Genomic DNA, 19,817 nt, shown 5'->3' on the forward strand with positions numbered 1-19,817 from the left:
AGTAACAGTCACCATTATGGGGTTGGCATATTTCATGTGTACGCAAACTTCAGCCTCTACACAGAATTCCCAATTAGAGATAGTAATTCTTTCCATTAAGAGAAGGCAATCACAGTCCTGAGTTGGTAACTATAAAGGTTTGATGCCATTTCCAAAATGCTTTAGGTCATTGTCATTCCAGGTGGTTACTTTACTAACAGCCATGAATGTTCTTTGGGCTGACCAGACCGTTAAAGACCACACATGAACCTCCGTGTCTCCAGCTTCCATTAACCACGCATACACACGAGTTTACCCTGGATGAAGAGCTGCAGTGAAGTCCTCCCCAGGCTGACAGGACAGCTTGGCCAAGGCTGTGATCAACAGCTTTATTCGGAAGAAATAGCAGTTCAGCCATGTTGACAAACCGCCTCCTGTCCCCTGCATGTTTCCATTGTGCAGGAGGACTACACCTCCAGAACCCAGAGGTCTCTCTCTGGAGGAAAAATATTTGCAAGTTTTCTGACCCAGGAAATCATATTGTAGAACACACACCCCATGGATGAGCCTGAAGTCATCCACTTGAAACACCTTTACTGGCTGCACTTTCATCCAGACTGGCTTCGCAGGCCCGAGTGGGGACTGGCGTGGGACTACACACCATGTCACCGTGGGGGTGAGAGTGACAAGCACCAGCCAGCCAGGCTGGTGTTCTGGAGTGGTCATCTTCACTGGGAACAGTTGGCCAACTTGTCCTTTGCTTTTAGGGCGAAGGGGAGTCGCTGGAAACATGTAGAGGCATGTTTGATGGAAACACGCTAAAGGTTTGAGTGGACCAAGCCAGCTTTAGCCTGGAGAAGAAATGGCTCAGGAGTGACCTTATTGCTCTTTACAACTCCCAGAAAGGATGTTCTATCCAGGTGAGTTCTATCCAGGTGAGAAAGGAAGTTCTAACCAGGTGAGGGTCGGTCTCCTCTCCCAGGCAACCTATGACAGAATGAGAGGACACAGTCTTAAGCTGCGCTAGGGGTGGTTTAGGTTGGACATCAAGAGGAATTTCTTCACAGAATGGGTGATTAGACATTGGAATGGGCTGCCCAGAGAGGTGGAGGAGTCACTAAAGTGTTTTAAGGAAACACTGGATATGGCACTTACTGCCACGGTTTACTTGACAAGGTGGCGTTCTGTCAAAGGTTCATGATCTCAGAGGTCTTTTCCAACCTAATCGACTCTGTGATTCTGTGACCTGGTTTCGAGCTGCCTGGTCAGAATCAAAGAATCAACCCCACGCAAGAAGCAGCCCTGTCTTCGGGACAGCGCAGATGGGAGCTCTGCAAGCCAGACCCGGGCTTCTTTTCCCTCACCGCGTGCCAAGGCTGGGGCGCCGAGCGGAAAAAGAATGAAAACCTGCGATTTTATTTTTTTGCAAACGTTTATTATAAGGCGGACGAAAGCCGGGTGGTCCCGCCCGAGCACGGTGACCAGGAGCGGGGAACAGAGATCGAGGGCGGCGGGCCCGCAAGGGCGGCGCGGCAGGGCCGGCCCTCAGCCGCCGCCATGGCGCCCGGCCCCGCTGCCGGGCAGAGACCGAGGGCGGCGGGAGCCTGCAGGGGGCGCTGCGCCGGCGGCGCGCTGCCGGCAGGGGGCGGCCGTATGGCGGCGACGGCGCTCCGCCTGTGCCGCGCTGCGCGCCTGCTGCCGGCTGCTGCCGCCACGGCCCCAAACACGGCCCCAAACGCTGCCCCAGCCCCGCGGCCGCCTCCGCGCCTCGCCTCCTCTTTCTCCTCCTCCTCTTCCTCCTCTGCTTCCTCCTCGTCCTCCGCTTCCCGCCGCTCTCCACCGCAGCCCGTCATGCAGGCCTTCCAGTACCCCGAGGTGTACCGGGACGAGACCGCCGTGAGTACAGCGCTGGCTGGGACAGCCCCCGGCGTGCGGCGGCCGCCGGGCCCGGGCGCGGGGCACCCGGCTCGCCATTCCCCGGGGGGCCGCCTCGGCTCTCGGGCTTTGTTCGGCTGCGGCCGCGGCACGCCCGGCGTGCTCCTTGCAGAGGGCCTCGGGTTTGTCACGCCCGCGGGCCGGGGCGGCTGCCGGGGGCTTGTTAGGGCGGGATTCGGGCCCTCGCCCCGGTGCCTCCGGGCGCGTCCCGCGTGTGCGGGGCCGGGAGCCGGTCCGGGGCGGGGCGGGCGGCAGGACCGGGAGTGCGGGAGCAGCGGCCCCGCGGTGGATCTCGGAGCTTTGATACCGGTGCATGTGTCAGGGAAACCCAGGCCTCCGCCCGGGCTGCAGCAGCGTCAGCAGAGGAACAAATACTCTATTTATATAGGGTGGCACATCTGTAATATAGTCCCATCTCCCTCTGTTTCCACCGTGTCTAGAGACACAAGGGATTACAGTACAAGTTTGGCTAAGACGGGTTCGATTTTCTTTCCCTTACTCAAAGCACTGTGCATTGTGCACCGGCCAGGAGGGATTTACACTGCATTTAAACCAAACTGTCTGCTGGTATGAGCCAAAGCCGGAAAACATCCTGAAGTATTTACTTTCTCAGCCTTGACTGAAAGGCTGAACTGTGCAAGCCCTAGTAGAAGGTATCTAGTCTTTTTTTGTGTTCTGGAGGAAGGAAGCAGGTAAATTCAACCACGTGGATTAATCTTTTGTGGTTTATTTGTTTTGTTTGTTTGTTGTTTTGGGGGTGGGGTTTTGATTTTTTAAATTATTGTTTAAAGATACATACATTACACACGTATTTGTGGGCAGCAGTCGTAGGGAGGGCCAAACCAGAGACTATTTATGTAACCAGGAACCATATTTTGGGTACATCCAGTAATTGGGTTTTGTAATTTGGCTTGAAAACCTTAAGGGTCTTGGTTTGGTTGGTGGGGTTTCTTTTTTGCTTACTTATCTGTCTTGTGGAAGGAGTTTATGTGCATTTCACCGTTTTTCTGGCACTCTGTTTTTTTCTGAAAATTACTCTGCTGCTGTGGTGCCATCACCAAAGAATGGTAACTAGTAACTCACCTGGGAGCAGTGTGTTAGTTCTCTCTTTGTTACTTAGTACTGTATGATTTTGCGAAATTCCAAATGCCCTTCATCGTGCTGACTATCATTCCTTGATGGATAGAGTTTGCTTGTGTGCATGTCTTTTTTAAAGTTACTGTCTTTTATAAATTCAGGTGTCGGATTACCATGGATGTAAAATCAGCGATCCATACTGCTGGCTTGAAGATCCTGACAGTGAGCAGACGAAGGTAACCTTTCTTTGCATGGGAATGGCTGTTTCCATGTGGTTCTCTTTTATAGACCAGATGCATTGGTACTCTGCTCTTGACGAACCTGCCATTATTTTTTTAACACTTACATAGTGAATGAAGGTGTAGTTCATGTGGTATCCCGTGACACCAACAGCAATGCCATTGTTTTGTCCCTGTGTTTTAATGGGGGAAAGGTTGAATGGGACTTCGAGCAACTTGGTTTACTGGCAAATGTCCCAGCCAATGGTAGGGGCATTGAACTAAATCATCTTCAAGGTCCTTTCCTATCCAAACCATTCTATGGTTCTATGACAATCTGGAATGTTTGCTATAACTTAGATTACAGAATTTTTAAAACTCAACCCGTGCTTATCTTGCACCCATTTTTCATGGCCAGTTTGAATGCTCAAGGTGGTGGTGTCATACTGAAGAGAAACATTTAAGTTTTAGGGTGCTTTATCTATTATGTCTAAAATCGACATAATAAAATGGTTAGGAAAGGGTAGAAGGAAAACTTGGGCTTGCTTTCTTCAAAAACTGACAAAGTGTGTGAATGCATTTCTTTTACTCTTTTTTAAAGGTAAAACCAAAACCATTTTCCTCCTGAAGTTAGGTCGCGGCTGTTTACCAGTGGTTAGGAGTGCTGTGACCTTTCTTGGAAGTGTCCTGGAAAGGACATCCTGTGGGGGCACAGGCACATCCAAGCCCCTGGAGTGATTTAGCTCTCTTGTGAAAGCAGCTCTGTTCAGGTGACACAGAAGAAAGGGATGGAGCCTTCTGATGGAGTTCTCCGGGAGCTTTATTCATTGAGGAGATCCAGGGACAGAAGACCAGAGCCAGGAGAAGCAGGGATTTTTATACACAGAAGGCAGGGGCAGGGTTACACAACTTGGCCAGTTGGGTTAGGGATTGAAAAATGGACCAGCCTGGGGAAGGATTGAAATCAGACCAACTAACTGGGTAAAGAGGAGGAAGGAGGGGAAGAAACAATGAGGTACAACCAATTAACCTGGTACTGATGAAGCTTTGTGGTGGGGAACACACTTATCACTATAGGAGAAAGCAGTCTCCTAAGGGGCTTACCACAACCCTGCAGCTAGGGGCTGCTTTCTCTCCAGGGGAGTGTGTCCTCACCACAGTCAGGCTCCATAGCCTCCCGAGGATTAACTGCCTTCACAAAGTTAGGTTTTGTTAATGTCTGTTGTCACAGATTGCAGGTGTTGCAGTGTTTTCAGCCTGCAGTCTGGTGTAGCAACAGTGTGCTGCTGGAACCGGTCTTTCACTGGGGGAGAATCGTGAAGAATTATGAGAACTGTGAGCCAGTTCCTCATGGCATAGGGAGTTGTGGGCATGATGGCCAGAAAGTGATAGGTGACAATGGGGAGGGGGTTTCCTCTGCACTGGCTGCTAACAAAGTGGTAATTGTAGTTCCAGATCTAAAACACTGGCTTCTACCCTCTATGCATGATTGTGTCAGGAAATTGATGAAAGGCATGATCTCAGTTCAAAAATATCTGACAGTATGACATTAGTGTGATTCCTTCTAGGTTCTTCTGCAAATGTGCTTACCTTATAAATTTTCATGAGCCTGAGGTTGGTCAAATAGAGTTTACAGTAACTGTCAAGAGCAAGGTAAAATGTGTGCAGTTAGGAACTGATTCCTTACTTACAAATCTGTCAGCATATATAAATACTCATGTGGATTAAAAAGGTTGATTTGGGATGAGGTTTTAGTGATAAACTCTTGCCATGGATACTAATATTGAAAATGAGCTATTTAGAAAGTTGGGAGAAGTATATGCAGGATAAATTTGTACCAAATGGAGAGGAATTTATGTGTGACATACATTAGACATGTCTTACAGGCACGTGTTAAAGTGTTTCTTGGAATCCTGTGAAAGTTTAGGGATTGAGAAAATGCAAAGACCTGATTTCTTGTGTCCCTATATTCAATACTGTAGCCACATACTGTGAACAGATTGGGTGAGAACAGTTGGGGAATAGTGAATTACATTCTCTAGAGCTTGTAGTTTATATAGAAGGCAGAATAAGGAATAGGGAATTATAACAACCTAATGAAAGTGCAGCAGCCCAGACTCAAGTTGTCATATTGGTGGAATGAAGGTCATTACATCTTACTTGCCTACACTGGAAAAAGCACTCACCTTAGCAGAATTTTGCAGTGCAAAATTGCAATAGTAGCAGTATGATGGGGTGGATAGAGTTCCTGTGTAAGTAAGTATGCAAGTATATCATATTCTAAAGTTTCAGGAGTTACTGAACTAAGGGAATTACAGTGTTTTTCTGGTTTACCTCTTTCATAGAAGTCAGAAAAAAAATGCTGTCAAATAGATACACAGATATATTGGAATTCTGCTTTTCTAGGTGTAGCAGGAATAGACATGTCAAACATTGGTGTGATCACAGAAAATAAATTAGTAGGCTTCACTTAGTTTCTGTACTGAGTCAGTGGAACATAAAGTTTGCTCTTCCCTGAAGCATGGAGAAAGAAGCTAAAGTACGTGAGGTTGGTTTTAACTCTGAAATGTCCATGGTGGTTTCACCTGATGTCCACTCCAGAGCTAAAGGGATGGGGATGAAGCTATGAGTTTTAAAAAAACTATGTTTATTTTCTGTGACTAGTCCAAATGATTATGTGGACTCTTGATAGCTAGCAGTTTACAAACAAGTTTAACGTAGAAGGGTGGAAGAACGTTTTTTTGTAATTGGCTAAATCAGGTATTTTTGCAGCGTAAGTAGAGTGCAGATGGTGCTGTACCTGATCCAGTAATGTTTGCAGGTTTCCATTAAATGGTTGCATGGTTTCTCGCTGCCATCTCTCTCCTTCTTGCATTAATGGAATGCTTCTGTCCCTCCCTTGTATGGGTAGAACCATCACAAGGTGATATCCTGGCAGGGAACACATTTGTGAATTTGTTTTTTATTGACATACATGCCTAACCTAGGTCATCCCAAGGCCAGTTGATAGGTGGATCTAAGATGGTCCAAGAACGGGATCTTTCCTTTTCTAGCCACCCACAGTCTACTTTTAATTAGGTGAAAGTCAAATATATCTATAAATTTTCCAGCCAGGTCACAAAGATGATTTTATTATGTATGCAGTGCATTTTTCTTCTACAAAAAGGAAGGGTTTTGTAATCTGCAGGTGGCTAAGCAAGTCCAATGCACATTCTTAGAGCTGATAAAGTCAATCATTAAGTCACATCTTCAATCTCTTGTGGAAAAGCTGTTGTTCAAGAAGTATGCACTTCTATGTTCACGATCCATGTGCTTTGCTGTATCTCTTTTTTGGCTGGAACAGTCAAGGACAGCTATAAGCAAACTCCCTCCTCCAGATACGTAAATAAAAATTAATCCTTGGTCAGGTGGGGAAGTTCCTCTCTCACTTTTGGGAAAGGAAGTGCAGGATGTGCGTTCCTGCTCTGCTGCTGTTTGGCTATTGACTTCTACGACAGGTTGAGGAAGTGTCCCAGGCGTAGCTGAAATGTGCTACGCTTCTGAAACACTTCTGGTGATGACACAGGCCACAACTGCAACACCACACTTTTCACTGTTGTCTTGGCTTTGGCTTAGATGAATTTTCAACTTCTTGGTTTAACACTTTGTGAGAAATAAGCTCAGTTTTAGACTACAGCAAAGCCTTTTGCTATGTCAGTCATATATGGTATCTTAACTCCCTGACAGTGTAGGCAGTAATGCTGAGCTTGTTCCAGACATGAGGGATGGACAAGTGATGAAAAAGCAGGGATCATGTGGGGTTAGGTTGTACTATTCTGAACATGTGTGTGTTTGAATTAGGACTAGAACTGAAACTCTCGAATCTACAATTAAATGGATTTGTAGTTATAATAGGCCAGTGTTTTGTTCACTTTTTGATGAATTTTCCAATTGCACTTTGAATATTACTTTGTTAAATGCTAAAAAAGTAAACGCTCAGGGGCAAGTCACAAGAACTCTGATAAATTTTTTTTTGTGACACTTGGGAAAGGTATGTGCTCTCTTGTAGGAGTTGCACTGAACTACCCTTGACTGAATATATGCATATATATATATATATATATATATATATGTGTGTGTGTGTGTGTGTGTGTGTGTGTGTGTGTGTGTGTGTGTGCATATATAAATAAAAACTGTAAATACTTAGCAGAGTAATAGCAAAGACTGGTCATGTTAAAACAGTTTCTATTCTGAGGCTTTTTCTTGGAAATTATACTGTCAGTGGATAATTATTTTGATAGAGTAGCTCAGTAGAATGTAGAAAGGTTGTAAAAAAGGACGGTTAAAAAGAATTTGTGGCATGTGTTTCTTAGATGAAATTTAGTTTGACTATTGTTACAGAATAACAGTTGGCCTACTTAATGGCCAGACACTTCAGCCTCAAGTAGACCATCTTTACACTTAGTACAATGCTTTAGAAATTGTTTTGCTTTTCAAATTACCTTATTTTCCAAAACAACTATAAGAGGTTGCCTTATTTGAACCCTTATTCTGTCCTTTCTTCTGCTAGCAAAGTGTCCTGGTTTGAGGCTTATGATACATTGTCAGATGCAGATACCTTGAGGTACAATAAAAATTGCTCTGTCTAGGTTCATGAAGGCACAGAGTTACTGTTAGTCCTGTAGCCTGGGTGGCATTTGTTTAGGTCAGCGTGGTGGATGGAGTTGTTTACTCTGAGAGTTTCTGCTGTCATAAGTTCCTGTACTTCATCTAGAGCAATATTTCAATTATGTATTGCTTTTTAAATGTGAGGGCAACCTCATGCTTAAAAGTGTGGAAACAGAAAGTTTCCAAACTGGACTGTATTCTTCTTCATAAAACTCTGAAAAATCTATTATTCCTTGCTCCTTTTTCATACAGCTCCTTTTTCATACAGTGACATTCCTTTTAAAAATAATTTTGGAATCTTTGGTGCATACTAATTGAAAATGAGAAAAATAATATATTAAGTTCCTGTAAAAGCAAAATTACTAGTGATACAGTTGGGAGTGTAATAATTGATCTGTAAGCATGCTCTTGGGTAGCAAATGCTTATAAGGAAAAGTCTGTGTTTCTTCTTTGAATGTCATTAATGAAAGCAGATGTGGTAAGATGTGTCTATGCAGGAAGTGGGAAACACACCGTGCCAGTATACCCTTGCAGCAGTCTTGTCATTTGGTCATGTTACTGATGAATGAAACAAAGATGTGTGGCTGTTTCTGTTCCCTGCACGTAACTGGAAAGTGCTTTTGGCCATCCAGTACTCTGGATGGTCTTACATATGGTTTTATAAGCCATCTTTTCTCTGAAAATGTCACAGAACTGGGAGAAGTTCATTTATTTGTGTAGAATCCATGGTCCATAGTTTTGTCTATGTGGTCTTTGAAATGTATGTGTTTCCATTTAGGGAAAACCAATTCAGATACACATAATTCTTGGGTAGATTTGATTAAGTTCTTTCACCATCTGGTGGGGGGACGGTTATAGTGATACAATGTGGAGGCTGCATGACTTAACACTGGGATGTGCTGTGCACATATTAATTCTTCACCTGAAGAATTAATATGTGACTGAACACTGATAGCAGCTGGTAAGTGTGTGCCAGGCACTCTGCCTGTACAGCAGCTAGCTTTTCTGGGGATCTGTGAAGCACAAGTTCTGTAAAGTGGATTGTAGCCGTGCTGTTCCTATGGGTCACTCCCTGCAATGAAGTGTAGCTCAGATGTTACAATGTGTTGATCTGATCTGTGACAGATTTGGGACAGGTAGAAACAATATGCTCTTTCAAACCTCTTCTGGGAAAGAGCCCCGTGTAAGCAAGAGAGGAGTGGATGGCATTTTGTGCTGGAGGAGAGAGGCTGGAGTCTGAGGGTGGCACTGTAGCTGCCACTGCAACATTTGGCTGTGAGTTACAGCCACAGACATATGGTGTCCTCTCCTACCTGCTTCATTTTAGAGACAGAAAAGCCTGCATGTCTGCTTGTTAGCAGCTGTGATTCACCTTAAGATGCTTAGGTATTAATTTTGTGTTAATGTACCATGCTATAAATAGGGATGATGAAACACCAACAGAGCACCAGGTTTTCCATGCATGCAACAAACAGCTGAAGTGGTAATGGCTTTGATCACTGTTACATGTTTGTGACAGGGAGCTGGCGTGTTTTAAAGAAACCAGACTTTCCCCTTTTGAGAGATTATTATTTTTTTCCTAAGAACTGATCTGTGAACAGTACTTTGGGCTTCTCATGAAATACTGGCTGGGACTAATTCTGTGTGTTATATTAATAATATGAACAGATGATGCATTGTGACATTTTGTCTCACCTTAAAGCTTTTCCCAGCTCCAGAAATAATACTGCAGTCTGTGGGCAGTGTTTGTCATTTAGGCAAATACAAGAGTTTTTAAAAACATGGTGTGCTTCTGGAGGTTGTTATTTTAGTTTTGGGGGTTTTTAGTGTGATTGGGTTTTTGTTTGTTTAGGGTTTCTTTGGTTGTTTTGTTTTGGGTTTTTTTTGATGGAGAGGCAGGACTGTCTTGTCTTTTGGCTAGTTACCCCAGTGTATGTCCTGGAGAGTCGTTATTCAAGATACAAGTTGAGTCTTATTAAAGAATGTGGGATAATGCAAATAAGCTTGTAAGATTCTTCATGTGTGAAACTGCATAATCTATATAGGGGAAAGATCTCTGTGATGCATTGCTTCTGAAAATGTTTTCTGTAGAAAATAGGCATTTCTGCTTGAGTTTATACTTTCTGATTGTTTTCTTTCAGGCATTTGTGGATGCTCAGAACAAGCTCACAGTACCCTTCCTCGAGCAGTGTCCTGTAAGAGGACTGTTCAAGGAACGAATGACTGAACTCTATGATTATCCTAAGTACAGCTGCCACTTCAAGAAAGGAAAAAGGTATGTGAGGAATGTCTTTGGAAGTGGTGATAAATGTGAAGCAAGTCAGAAGCAACTACTAATTAGGAAAACAAACTATAAATTATATTTTATATTTATTTCTTTATAGTTGGGAAGTAAGAAAACTAAGCCAATGGTAACGTGTGATTGTGTGATGCAGAGCACAAGGTGCTTCACTCTCTCCAGTTCCCAATCATTATCTTCTTCTTTTGTTGTCTTTTTATAAGAAGAGGAATTTGTGAGTTTATCAGAACTCAGAGGTTTTGTAGCATAATTGTTGTAAAAGTAATGCTTTGAGGAGTTCTTTAAGAAAGGCTCGGTCACTGTCAGTATTGTTAAAGGCACGTGGTCTGAAAAAGGATAAGCCCATCATCTGCATTCTGTTCCACATGTTTGCTAGAACACTGCTCTTACATTGGTCATTCTTTGAGCAGCTGGTAGGCTTTTTTGGTTCAGTCATAGCCCGTGAAAAGCAGTAGGAATTCCCTTGTGCAAAACTGTTCCTGTAGCTGCAGGGTGTGTGGGAAAAATCATATGGAGGACTTAAAAATCTGATGGAAAAAGATCTGTTTTCTTAGGAACAAAGAAATCCTGTTAGATTCCAGTGCCTAACCTACTCATATCCCTGTTTTAATTCTATGGCTAGGTGCAGAGATGGTGTTTCTGTGCCTTACCCAAGGTTTGTAGACGGCAGCTGCTGCTGAATTTAATGTGACCTCTTTTAGAAACACTAGCAAGCTTCTAGAGAAAGGGAGTAAAGGGGCTTAATTGCGTCTCCTAGACCTTCAGATTACTGAAAGATTACAATGCCTTGGTCTTCAGCATGAAAAAACCCAGGCATTACAGTTGTGTTTGTGTAGTAAAGTTCTATGAACATGGCTGTTAATTTCTCTGAGCTCTTTAGTGTCTTAGGATGTGAAGAGTATCACTCACTAAAGCCAGCTCTGTAATTGTCTCTTCCTACAACTTTTTCAAACACGCATTTGTAGGGACATTGAAAGAGTTTTGGTTCTGTTTCATTTGAACATAAGTCTGTCACTCAGTATGGATTGAAAGCAGCTGTATGAATGGCAAAGCTGAGAACATAAGGGAAGGGAACCTGTGCCAGTACTTGTAATAGAAATGCTGCAGCTGCCAGAGATGTTTAACATAGACAGTTATGTGGAGTTTATAGTATACTTAGAATTCTTTGAAATGCACTGTGGCAAATGCTACTTTTATTTTTAAAGGGTGTTTTGGATGCATCCTAGCCGTGACTCCTACTCTGCCACGAAACTTGTGTTTCCCTAACCTATTAACGCGTCTTTTATTCACTTTATAACAACCTCATACAAATTTTTTTTGTGCTTGCCTAACTGAAAATCAGAGTTCTTCCTACTTAATTTTCCCCTCTTGTGTTCTTTTAGGTATTTTCACTTCTACAATACAGGGCTCCAGAACCAGCGAGTTTTATATGTACAAGACTCCTTGGATGCCGATGCCAAAGTTTTTCTTGATCCAAATAAGCTTTCTGATGATGGTACTGTGGCCTTACGAGGTTAGTGAGACAACAGTTCCTGCTGAGTAAGTCTCAGTATTCAGCAGAAGTTGAAAATTTAATCAGAGTAATTACAGTAGCCCCATGTGGATTTGTATGGTGTTTCAGAAGAACACTTCTAAATCTACATTTTTTCCACAATTAACTTGGTTCAGTTTCCCAGTGTTTTTCCCCCAGTGCTCTTGAGGGTGTTCCTAGCAAGGAAATAAGCTGATGTACTTATATTGATTAGTTATCTTAAAATTGTATTTTGCATCTTTAACATAAGCCAATGAGTTAAAATAAGAGACTGTGAAGGAACACAGTTGTGATGATTTGTGGTGATGTGGTGATCTATGATCACAAAACTGTTTGTGTTCACTAGGGCTGTAACTTCTCTTAGCTGTCCATTTTCACACTCCCTAGCTGCTCATTTGTAGAAGCAGACTCTTGGACCTAAAAGTCTGTTCAAGAACAGTTAATAAAAACAGAGGACAGGATTAGTGAATATTTCTCTAAAAGTGACCTAGTTGCGAAGATTCAATATGGCTTTTTGATGGAGAAGTCGTGCCTTAATCTGTATGTATTGCATTCATATAAACTTTGTGTATTTCTAGAAGTCTTATGGCATAGTCTCCTTCCAAATACACTTAGAAAACCAACAGCTGTGTAACAAGAGGAAAAGCTCCCGGTGTTAATAATTGATTTAAGGGCAGGGAAAGGAAGAACTGATAGGCTGTCAAGTGGAAATCACCAGTAGAGTCCTGTCAGGAACTGTGCTAGGATGTGAAGTGTTCATATGCTGAAAAAGGAGTGAGCAGTGAGGTAACAAAGTTCGGTGACAGTACAAAGTTACTCCTGGCTGAAGAATGACTGAAGAATTGCAGGAAGACCTAAATGATAATAAGTGGGCAATAAATTAGCAGGCAAAAGTCTCTGTGCAGATAAATTAAGTGATGCACAGGGAACAAACAACCCTAACCTCATTTATGGAGGAATGGGTGAAGTGAACTCTTGAGCTCAGGATGACCTCTTGGGAACAATGCCTGGAGTGTAATACATAATTCTGTGAAAATATCAGCTTGGTTCTTGGCCAAAGCCAGTCAAGTACATCAAATACCAATTTATTCATCAGGAAGAAATTTCTCCCTGGAAGTGTTCAAGAAATAACTCAGTGTGGCATTCAGTGCTGTGATTTAGTTGACAACTAAACACAACTAGGTGATCAGTCAAAGGCTGAACTCTATGGAGGTCTTTTCCAACCTTAATGATTCTCTATGAAATAGAGAACAAAACATGAGGCACCATTACATTAGCAACCCAGGAGTTTATACTGTACCATTGAACACTAAATCAAATCCCAGTCTCCTCAGCTCAAAAGGGGCTCTGAAATACAGATTGGAGGAGGGCAGTAGGAACAAAGGAAAACCTGAGTGTGCCTGGATTAATCAGCTTAGAAAAGGGACAATTTAGCAAGGATATTAGAGGTCCACAGAATCATTTGTGGCTTGCAATAGGATGGAGAGACGGAGTAAGGGTTGATTAGTCATTTTTATATTACAAGAATGAGAGAATATCAGATGAAAGCAGTGGGAGACAGGTCCCAAGCAAACAGAAGAAGGGATGGTTTGTGCTACAGGAGGCAGATCTGTAGAACCCCTTACCCTAATGGATGGTGGTGGTGCAAAAAGGTAGGCTAGACATAATCAAGGGGACGGGAAGCATTCAGGAGTATTAGCCAACTACTGCATGGAAAAAGGAATCTGCTAAATTAAAAATTGTTGGAGACTATAAGAATATTTGAAGGAAACATTACATGTGCTTGCATTGTTCTTGAATTTATTCCTGCATTTTGTTCTTGTGCTTGCATTGTGCAGTATCAACACAGACTGGGGAATGAAGAGATTGAGAGCATCCTGGCTAACAAGGATTTGGGGGTCCTGGTGGATGAGAGGCTGGAATGAGCTAGCAATGTGAGCTTGCAGTCCAGAAAGCCGATTCAATCACGGGCAGCATCCAAAGCAGCGTGGCCAGCAGGGCATAGGATGGGATTCTGCCCCTCCACTGGGCTCCTATGAGACTCTGTCTGGAGTGCTGCATCCAAATCTGGGCCCCCATTGCAGGAAGCTCATGGAACTGTTGGAGGGAGTCCAGAGGAGGGCCATGAAAAGATTGGAGTGCTGGAGGTTATTCAGTCTAGAAAATAGAAAGCTGTGGAATGACCCTATAGTAGCTTTCCCGTACCTAAAGAGGGCCTACAAGAAAGCTGGAGAGGGATTTTTTGCAAGAGCATGTAGTGATGGGACAAGGGGAAATGGTTTTAAACTGAAAGAGAGTAGGTTTAGATTAGATACTACGAAAAAATTCTTTGCCGTAAAGGTGGTGAGGCACTGGAACAGGTTGTCTGGAGAAGTTGTGATGCCCCATCCCTGGGAGTGTTCAAGGCCAGGCTGGACAGAGTTTTGAGAAACCTTTGGCTAGTGGAAGGTGTCCCTGTCTACAGAAGGAGGGTAGGAACTAGATGATCTTTAAGATCCCTTCCAACCCAAACCATTCCATGATTATATGGTTGTTCTTACTTGTGTAGGCATCACTTTGTGGTGACTCCTGAGGACAGCTAGGTGGAATTGTGTTCTGAATCAGAATGGCCACTCTTAAGTTATTATGGGAGAGAATATATTGATGTGGCACAGTGGTGCCCCTGAAAACTATCATGTCTATGAAATGCAACTTTTTCTTAGATTGTTTTCAGGTAGATACTTTCAGGTCTGTACAGGCCTGTGATAATTCAGTCTCTTCACCTGACTTGATTTGCAAGCATGAATTTGATCTTTATCAACTACAATGAAAGCTTTTTTTCCTCACTGTTTGGATAAAGTGAAATATATATCACAGGTTTTAGCTGAGAATACTGGTAATTAACCTTTTACATGCTAGTGGTAAGGTTCCCAGTTACTTCAGTTTTTAGGGTTTTAAATGGTCAAGTTTTCATTGACTCCATTTTTAAAGTGGTACTTAGACTATTTCAGGATACATAGCTCGCATCTCTGTTAGCTTCTTTGGTACTGTTTCTCTTAAAATTTCACTCACTCTCTGCCTATGTTCATTTTCATTTTCTAGCTCTTCCTGCCAAGCTCAGGGCAGTAGAAGAAATATGATTCAATCCATAATTCAGATGTTGGGCATAAATTATGTTATTGAACATGGGTACACTGACTGAGTATCTGCACCTAAACTTGGATCTGTGAATTAATTGAGAAGTCCACAGAGACTGGAAAAGTGCTGTGAATCCCAGTGATACCAGATGTAGTATCTTGCACTGATTTTTAGAAAATAAACCTTCTGTTTGGTGAACAGTTCCTTTAACTAGTATCCCAGTTTAATCTCTCTTCATTTTGTTTGTTTCCGATTTCTTAGGTTATGCATTCAGTGAAGATGGTGAATACTTTGCATATGGCCTGAGTTCTAGTGGTTCTGATTGGATTACTATCAAGTTCATGAAAGTAGAAGGTCCTGAAGAACTCCCAGATACACTGGAGAGAGTTAAATTCAGTTGCATGGCATGGACCCATGATGGAAAAGGCATGTTCTATAACTGCTACCCAAAACAAGATGGGAAGAGTGATGGTAGGTTTGTCTGTTCTAATTGCATGCTATGTGGAAGCAAAATCATTTTTGCAGTGAATTGGTACAACAAATGATTAGCTCTACAAATCTATATTGAGATAAGTAGCTGTATTGGTTGTGCAATTAGAGATCAAGTTATGTCTTGTATGGCCAAAGCCTAAGTTCAGTTAGTATGAGGCACTTCTTGTCTTCCTGCTGCTCTTTTTCTCATGGAAGTTTGCTGCTCCTTTTCTTTTTCTCTGGGATGATTTACTTAGGTTCCATGCTGTTGGTGATGTTGGCTAGAATTTGATGTCTGGTGGCAGCTTACTTAGATCTTTTCCCTTACGCGTTTGTGTGAGCATAGATAAACTGTTTTGGGGGGATTGACCTGATGAATAGCAGTGTGAGACATAAGGTTTTTGTTGTTCAACCAGGTTAATTCATGTGTGGGTCATAGCAAAGCAAAATGAAATGTTTATGCTAGCAAAATTCAAGGAGCACGGCACAAAGTGGAATAAATTGTGGAGGAGCGTCAGTGGGGAAGGAATTTAGCAGCTTTTATTATAAGGCAGAGCTACTGAAAAGTTTCTTCTGGGGATGTGCTCTTTGTCAAACTGGAGAGCGCCTGAATTTTGCATCTGTATTTGATTTTTAAGCCTATAAATTTGCCAGACTTGCAAGATAGATACCAGCCTTGTTTTGTTGAGGTTTTTTTTTTACCTCCTGTTTATAGTTCAAAAGCTAAAGTGTTGGAAAATGTTGCAAGAAGGAAATTTAAAAAAATATATAGATCAAGTGGTACCTCATGCAGTGCTTTAAATTACATCACTTTTATATTTTCAGCAAATGGAAGTATGAAGGTTTCTAGGAATGTTAATTAGCGGTAAATCTCCCCTTAGTTGCTCTTGGTGAAATGAGAATGAAAATGTCATTAGAGGGTGGCAGGGATTCTTGTTTTTCTTTGCTTTTATTTCTAGAAAGCAAAGCTTGAAATAATAAATCTTCAAATTTGAAGAAGGTATTATCAACAATAAAAGGAAAGAGTTACTGTTTAAACAGGTTTCCAGCATGAAGTTTTATCTTTTCCTGTATGAGGGTGTTTGTTTGGAGGAGAATGGTTGTAGCTTGGAACCATTCCTAGTTCTCTCTTCTGAATTTCTCTTTTATATACAAAGGGTTACAGTAGTTTCTAAGGGTTTCATATGATTGTTGCATTTTTTTTGAGAACTTACTGGCTTAAATATCTGCATTTCACTAGGCACTGAGACTTCCACTAATCTGCATCAAAAGCTGTATTATCACGTATTAGGAACTAACCAGTCAGAAGATATACTGTGTGCTGAATTTCCCGATGAACCAAAATGGATGGGTGGAGCTGAGGTATGGTAAACGTCCTGCACCTTATTATTGTCATGTTCTGTGTTTCAGATTCTAACAACTGATACTGGATATTAATTTGAAAACATTTTGTTAAAAGAACACTTTTTATTAGTGTTGTAGAGTTGACAATTGAACTAAGAATCATTGATCAAGAATTTCTGAAAATAAGACTGCCTAATTTGCTTTAAATCACTCCTCCAGCCTGCAATGACACAATCATATACCCTTTTTCTTCACTGAGGTCATTCTGCCTGATACATATTCCAAGACAGAGAAGATCATTTCATGGACAATGTGTCACTGTTCTTGTTTCTCCTTGGTCAGTGTTTAGCCTCAGCTTCTACTTTCTACACAAAAAACTTACTCTAGTAGTCAGCATGTCTGGATATTCCCTGCCATATATTTATTTGGTTATATTCAATTTTGCAATGTCTTTCCTGAAAAATAAATATATCTGTTCTGCTTAATTGAGGAATGGAGATATACAGGTCAAAATCTGTTAATATTGTGTGTATAATTGGACAACTCTTAAGTTTCCCTACAACAAGCTTTTATCAGCACACATATGGCACAGACTGTGTTATTGCTTATTTTGTTGAGTTACTACTATATAGTGCAAAGTCCCAGTAAACCTTTTGTAATTAATGTGTTTTATTCCCCATATAAGATTTAGCAATGTGCGGTTGAGTGCGCTGTTTTGAAGCGCTGCTGGAATGTAGTGATGGTCATTCCATTTATCAGTGGATGAATATCTGTATTCAACTACTGGACTCTCCTGTCTACTATGTTTGATCAGTACATTTTGTTTCTATATTGGTCTCTTTTTTATCTGACATTTCTGGTGAATATGAAGTGGTTTTAGCCTGGTTTGGGGTACTCAGTTCCTACAAATACTTTTCTCTGTGAGAACCTCTTTTGAAAAGTGTGATCCTCAGTTTATGTCACTTTTTAAAACATTAACCCATGAAGATGGTAGGGGTGTCTTTACTGTAGGCTGCCAGAAAACAAAGACTCTTTCAAAGAATTTGAACAGTGGGATTTAAAATGAGACAGTAAGTGAGAATGTGAAAGGCTTCCCAGCAGTGATGAGACTGAGCTTTCTCTAACAAATCAGACTTATCTGTAGGTTCTGCAAATAACCACAACCACATTTGCACAATCTCATGTATCCGTGAAACATATTTTTAACAGCTGACCTGAATGGAAACTTGCAAATGGGACTTGTGGTTTTTTTTACCTGTTCAAAAACTAGTCAGTTCTGGATTTTAACTGGCAATAAAATGTAACTTGGACATTGTTATCCTTATTTTTCCCTAATTACATAAATAAATGGAGTTTTTGTTGGTGACAGATGGGCTGTAATGATATACCACCTGATTCACATGAGTGATGCTGATTATTATTATTGTTGTTATTATTCCTTTCCAGTATCATGAGCTAACTACACATGTTGTGAAGGCAGATTCATTTTCCATGGGGAAGGACTGTTGCAGTCAGATTAATTAGACTTTTGCTGCAGAATTGGGAGATAAAGGAGTGTAGCACAGCTGTGAGTTCTGAAACCACTGGAGTTGGAATGGCCTCAGTACTGTTGTGGAAGTGGGGAGGACAGTGCATAGAGAAACACCTCCCTACTGAGGGCTTTTGTTTAATAAATTTATGTTACAGGATGGATATGTCTGCTTATGGTGGTTTTTGTGACCTCTAGGAGGCATAAATTTCCAGAAATCATAGTATTTAAGAAGAAATGTTATTTTAGGGAGGAGTGGAAAAGCAGAGATCCACGTCTGTAAATAATCGTTAACTTTTCTAAGTGAGAATACTTTAAAACAGTTGATATTCTGGGGTTGTGCTGTGAACTCCAGCTGTAACACATGGGTCTGTTGTACTGATACTAATGAAAAAATGGTTTTTAATGGCCAGGAGAAAAATATTCTGCAATTAAAAAAAAACAAAAAAAACCAAAAAACCCAAATCGAAACAGTGCAATTGCAAATTGTGGTTTCATCCTTGTGCAATGGGTCAAAAATCTTTTCAACAAGTTTTCTAGTCAGTTTTTCTAAGTGTTTGGGAAAGTGGAAGACCACAAAGTAATGGGGGAAAAATTAAAATATCATTAGTCAAAATCAATTTATATAGCTATTTGGTACCATACTGAATGTACTTCCTTGGTGCTAAGATGATGCTAGAGATTTTAAAATACAACTTTGCACAGCTCAACATGTTATAAAATGCATGCTTTCATGTATTCCTGTCAGATAAATTAAATATTTTTTATTTTACCAGCTTTGCTAGTCCCACTACCTAGAGACATTAGGTTTTACACAAGCTTCAGTGAAAAAGTTGAATTATTGTGTGGGTGTTCTAGTCTTAAATACCAAACCTTTCTCTGTGGTGGGGTGGGGGAGAGTTGAACTTTCATACCTAGGTTTGAACAGAATTTGCAGGTCTTGCAGCCAAGGCCAAGGAAGAGAAATACCTCACTTGCAAGTGAAAAGCACCTGAAAAAGAGATCCTTCAGAGACTGCAAAATTAATAGTATTGCCATGATGCGTCAGTAAAAATGATCTCAGGTGTATGTAGGGACTTGGAGTGGTGTGTATTCTCAATGGAGATGGGAAACTAGGTCATTCATAAGGACAGAAGAGGGTTGTATAAAATTTTGTCAGCTTAATATATTTACAGGAAAATATGCAAGCAAATAGCTTCAGGGTTCTTTTACTTATTATACATTCAACACCAGCCCCAAGTATGCTTGATTCAAGTAAAATCTGTGGTGCTGAAAATGATGTTGGCAGAGAAATATAGATGCATTTCCAGCTCTTCGCTTGAATGAATTGCTTGTGAGGAAAAAATCTGTTGTTAGTCAGATATATAAGTTTTGAAAAAGAGGCTGTCAAATCTTTTCTTTAGTCTAGAAAAAGCATATGCATTTCTGGTACAGATTCTAGAATGGTGGGAGAGTTGTGAAGGGCAGGGATAGAATTTAATTGAATAACAGCCCAGCAGAGGGCAGTCTGGTATGAAGATTTTTAACTTGGCAATGTCATAGGTACTCTGGGAAAACAGGAGCTTCCCATGCTTCTCTGTTTAAGTAGCATTTTCTTGCTTCTTCTCCAGATTGACTAAGCATATCTCTCTTTCACAGACAGGCTGTTATTCTCAAAGTTAAACAAGAAGT

The 19,817-nt window shown here is 41.4% G+C and overlaps 1 protein-coding gene across 1 annotated transcript in view; it reads left to right on the top strand.

Moving 5' to 3' along the window:
- Positions 1–1,625: 1,625 nt before the first annotated feature.
- PREP (prolyl endopeptidase) overlaps positions 1,626–19,817 on the top strand; it is an 88,339-nt gene continuing 70,147 nt past the window's right edge. Inside the window, exons 1-6 of the mRNA XM_040058376.2 lie at positions 1,626–1,875; positions 3,153–3,227; positions 9,998–10,131; positions 11,538–11,668; positions 15,065–15,274; positions 16,515–16,636. Coding sequence (XP_039914310.1) covers positions 1,633–1,875; positions 3,153–3,227; positions 9,998–10,131; positions 11,538–11,668; positions 15,065–15,274; positions 16,515–16,636 — 915 coding nt within the window. The 5' untranslated portion in view covers positions 1,626–1,632. The remainder of the gene's footprint in view (positions 1,876–3,152; positions 3,228–9,997; positions 10,132–11,537; positions 11,669–15,064; positions 15,275–16,514; positions 16,637–19,817) is intronic.

Source organism: Hirundo rustica, chromosome 3 (genome assembly GCF_015227805.2).
Source record: "Hirundo rustica isolate bHirRus1 chromosome 3, bHirRus1.pri.v3, whole genome shotgun sequence".
NCBI classification, from domain to species: Eukaryota; Metazoa; Chordata; class Aves; order Passeriformes; family Hirundinidae; genus Hirundo; species Hirundo rustica.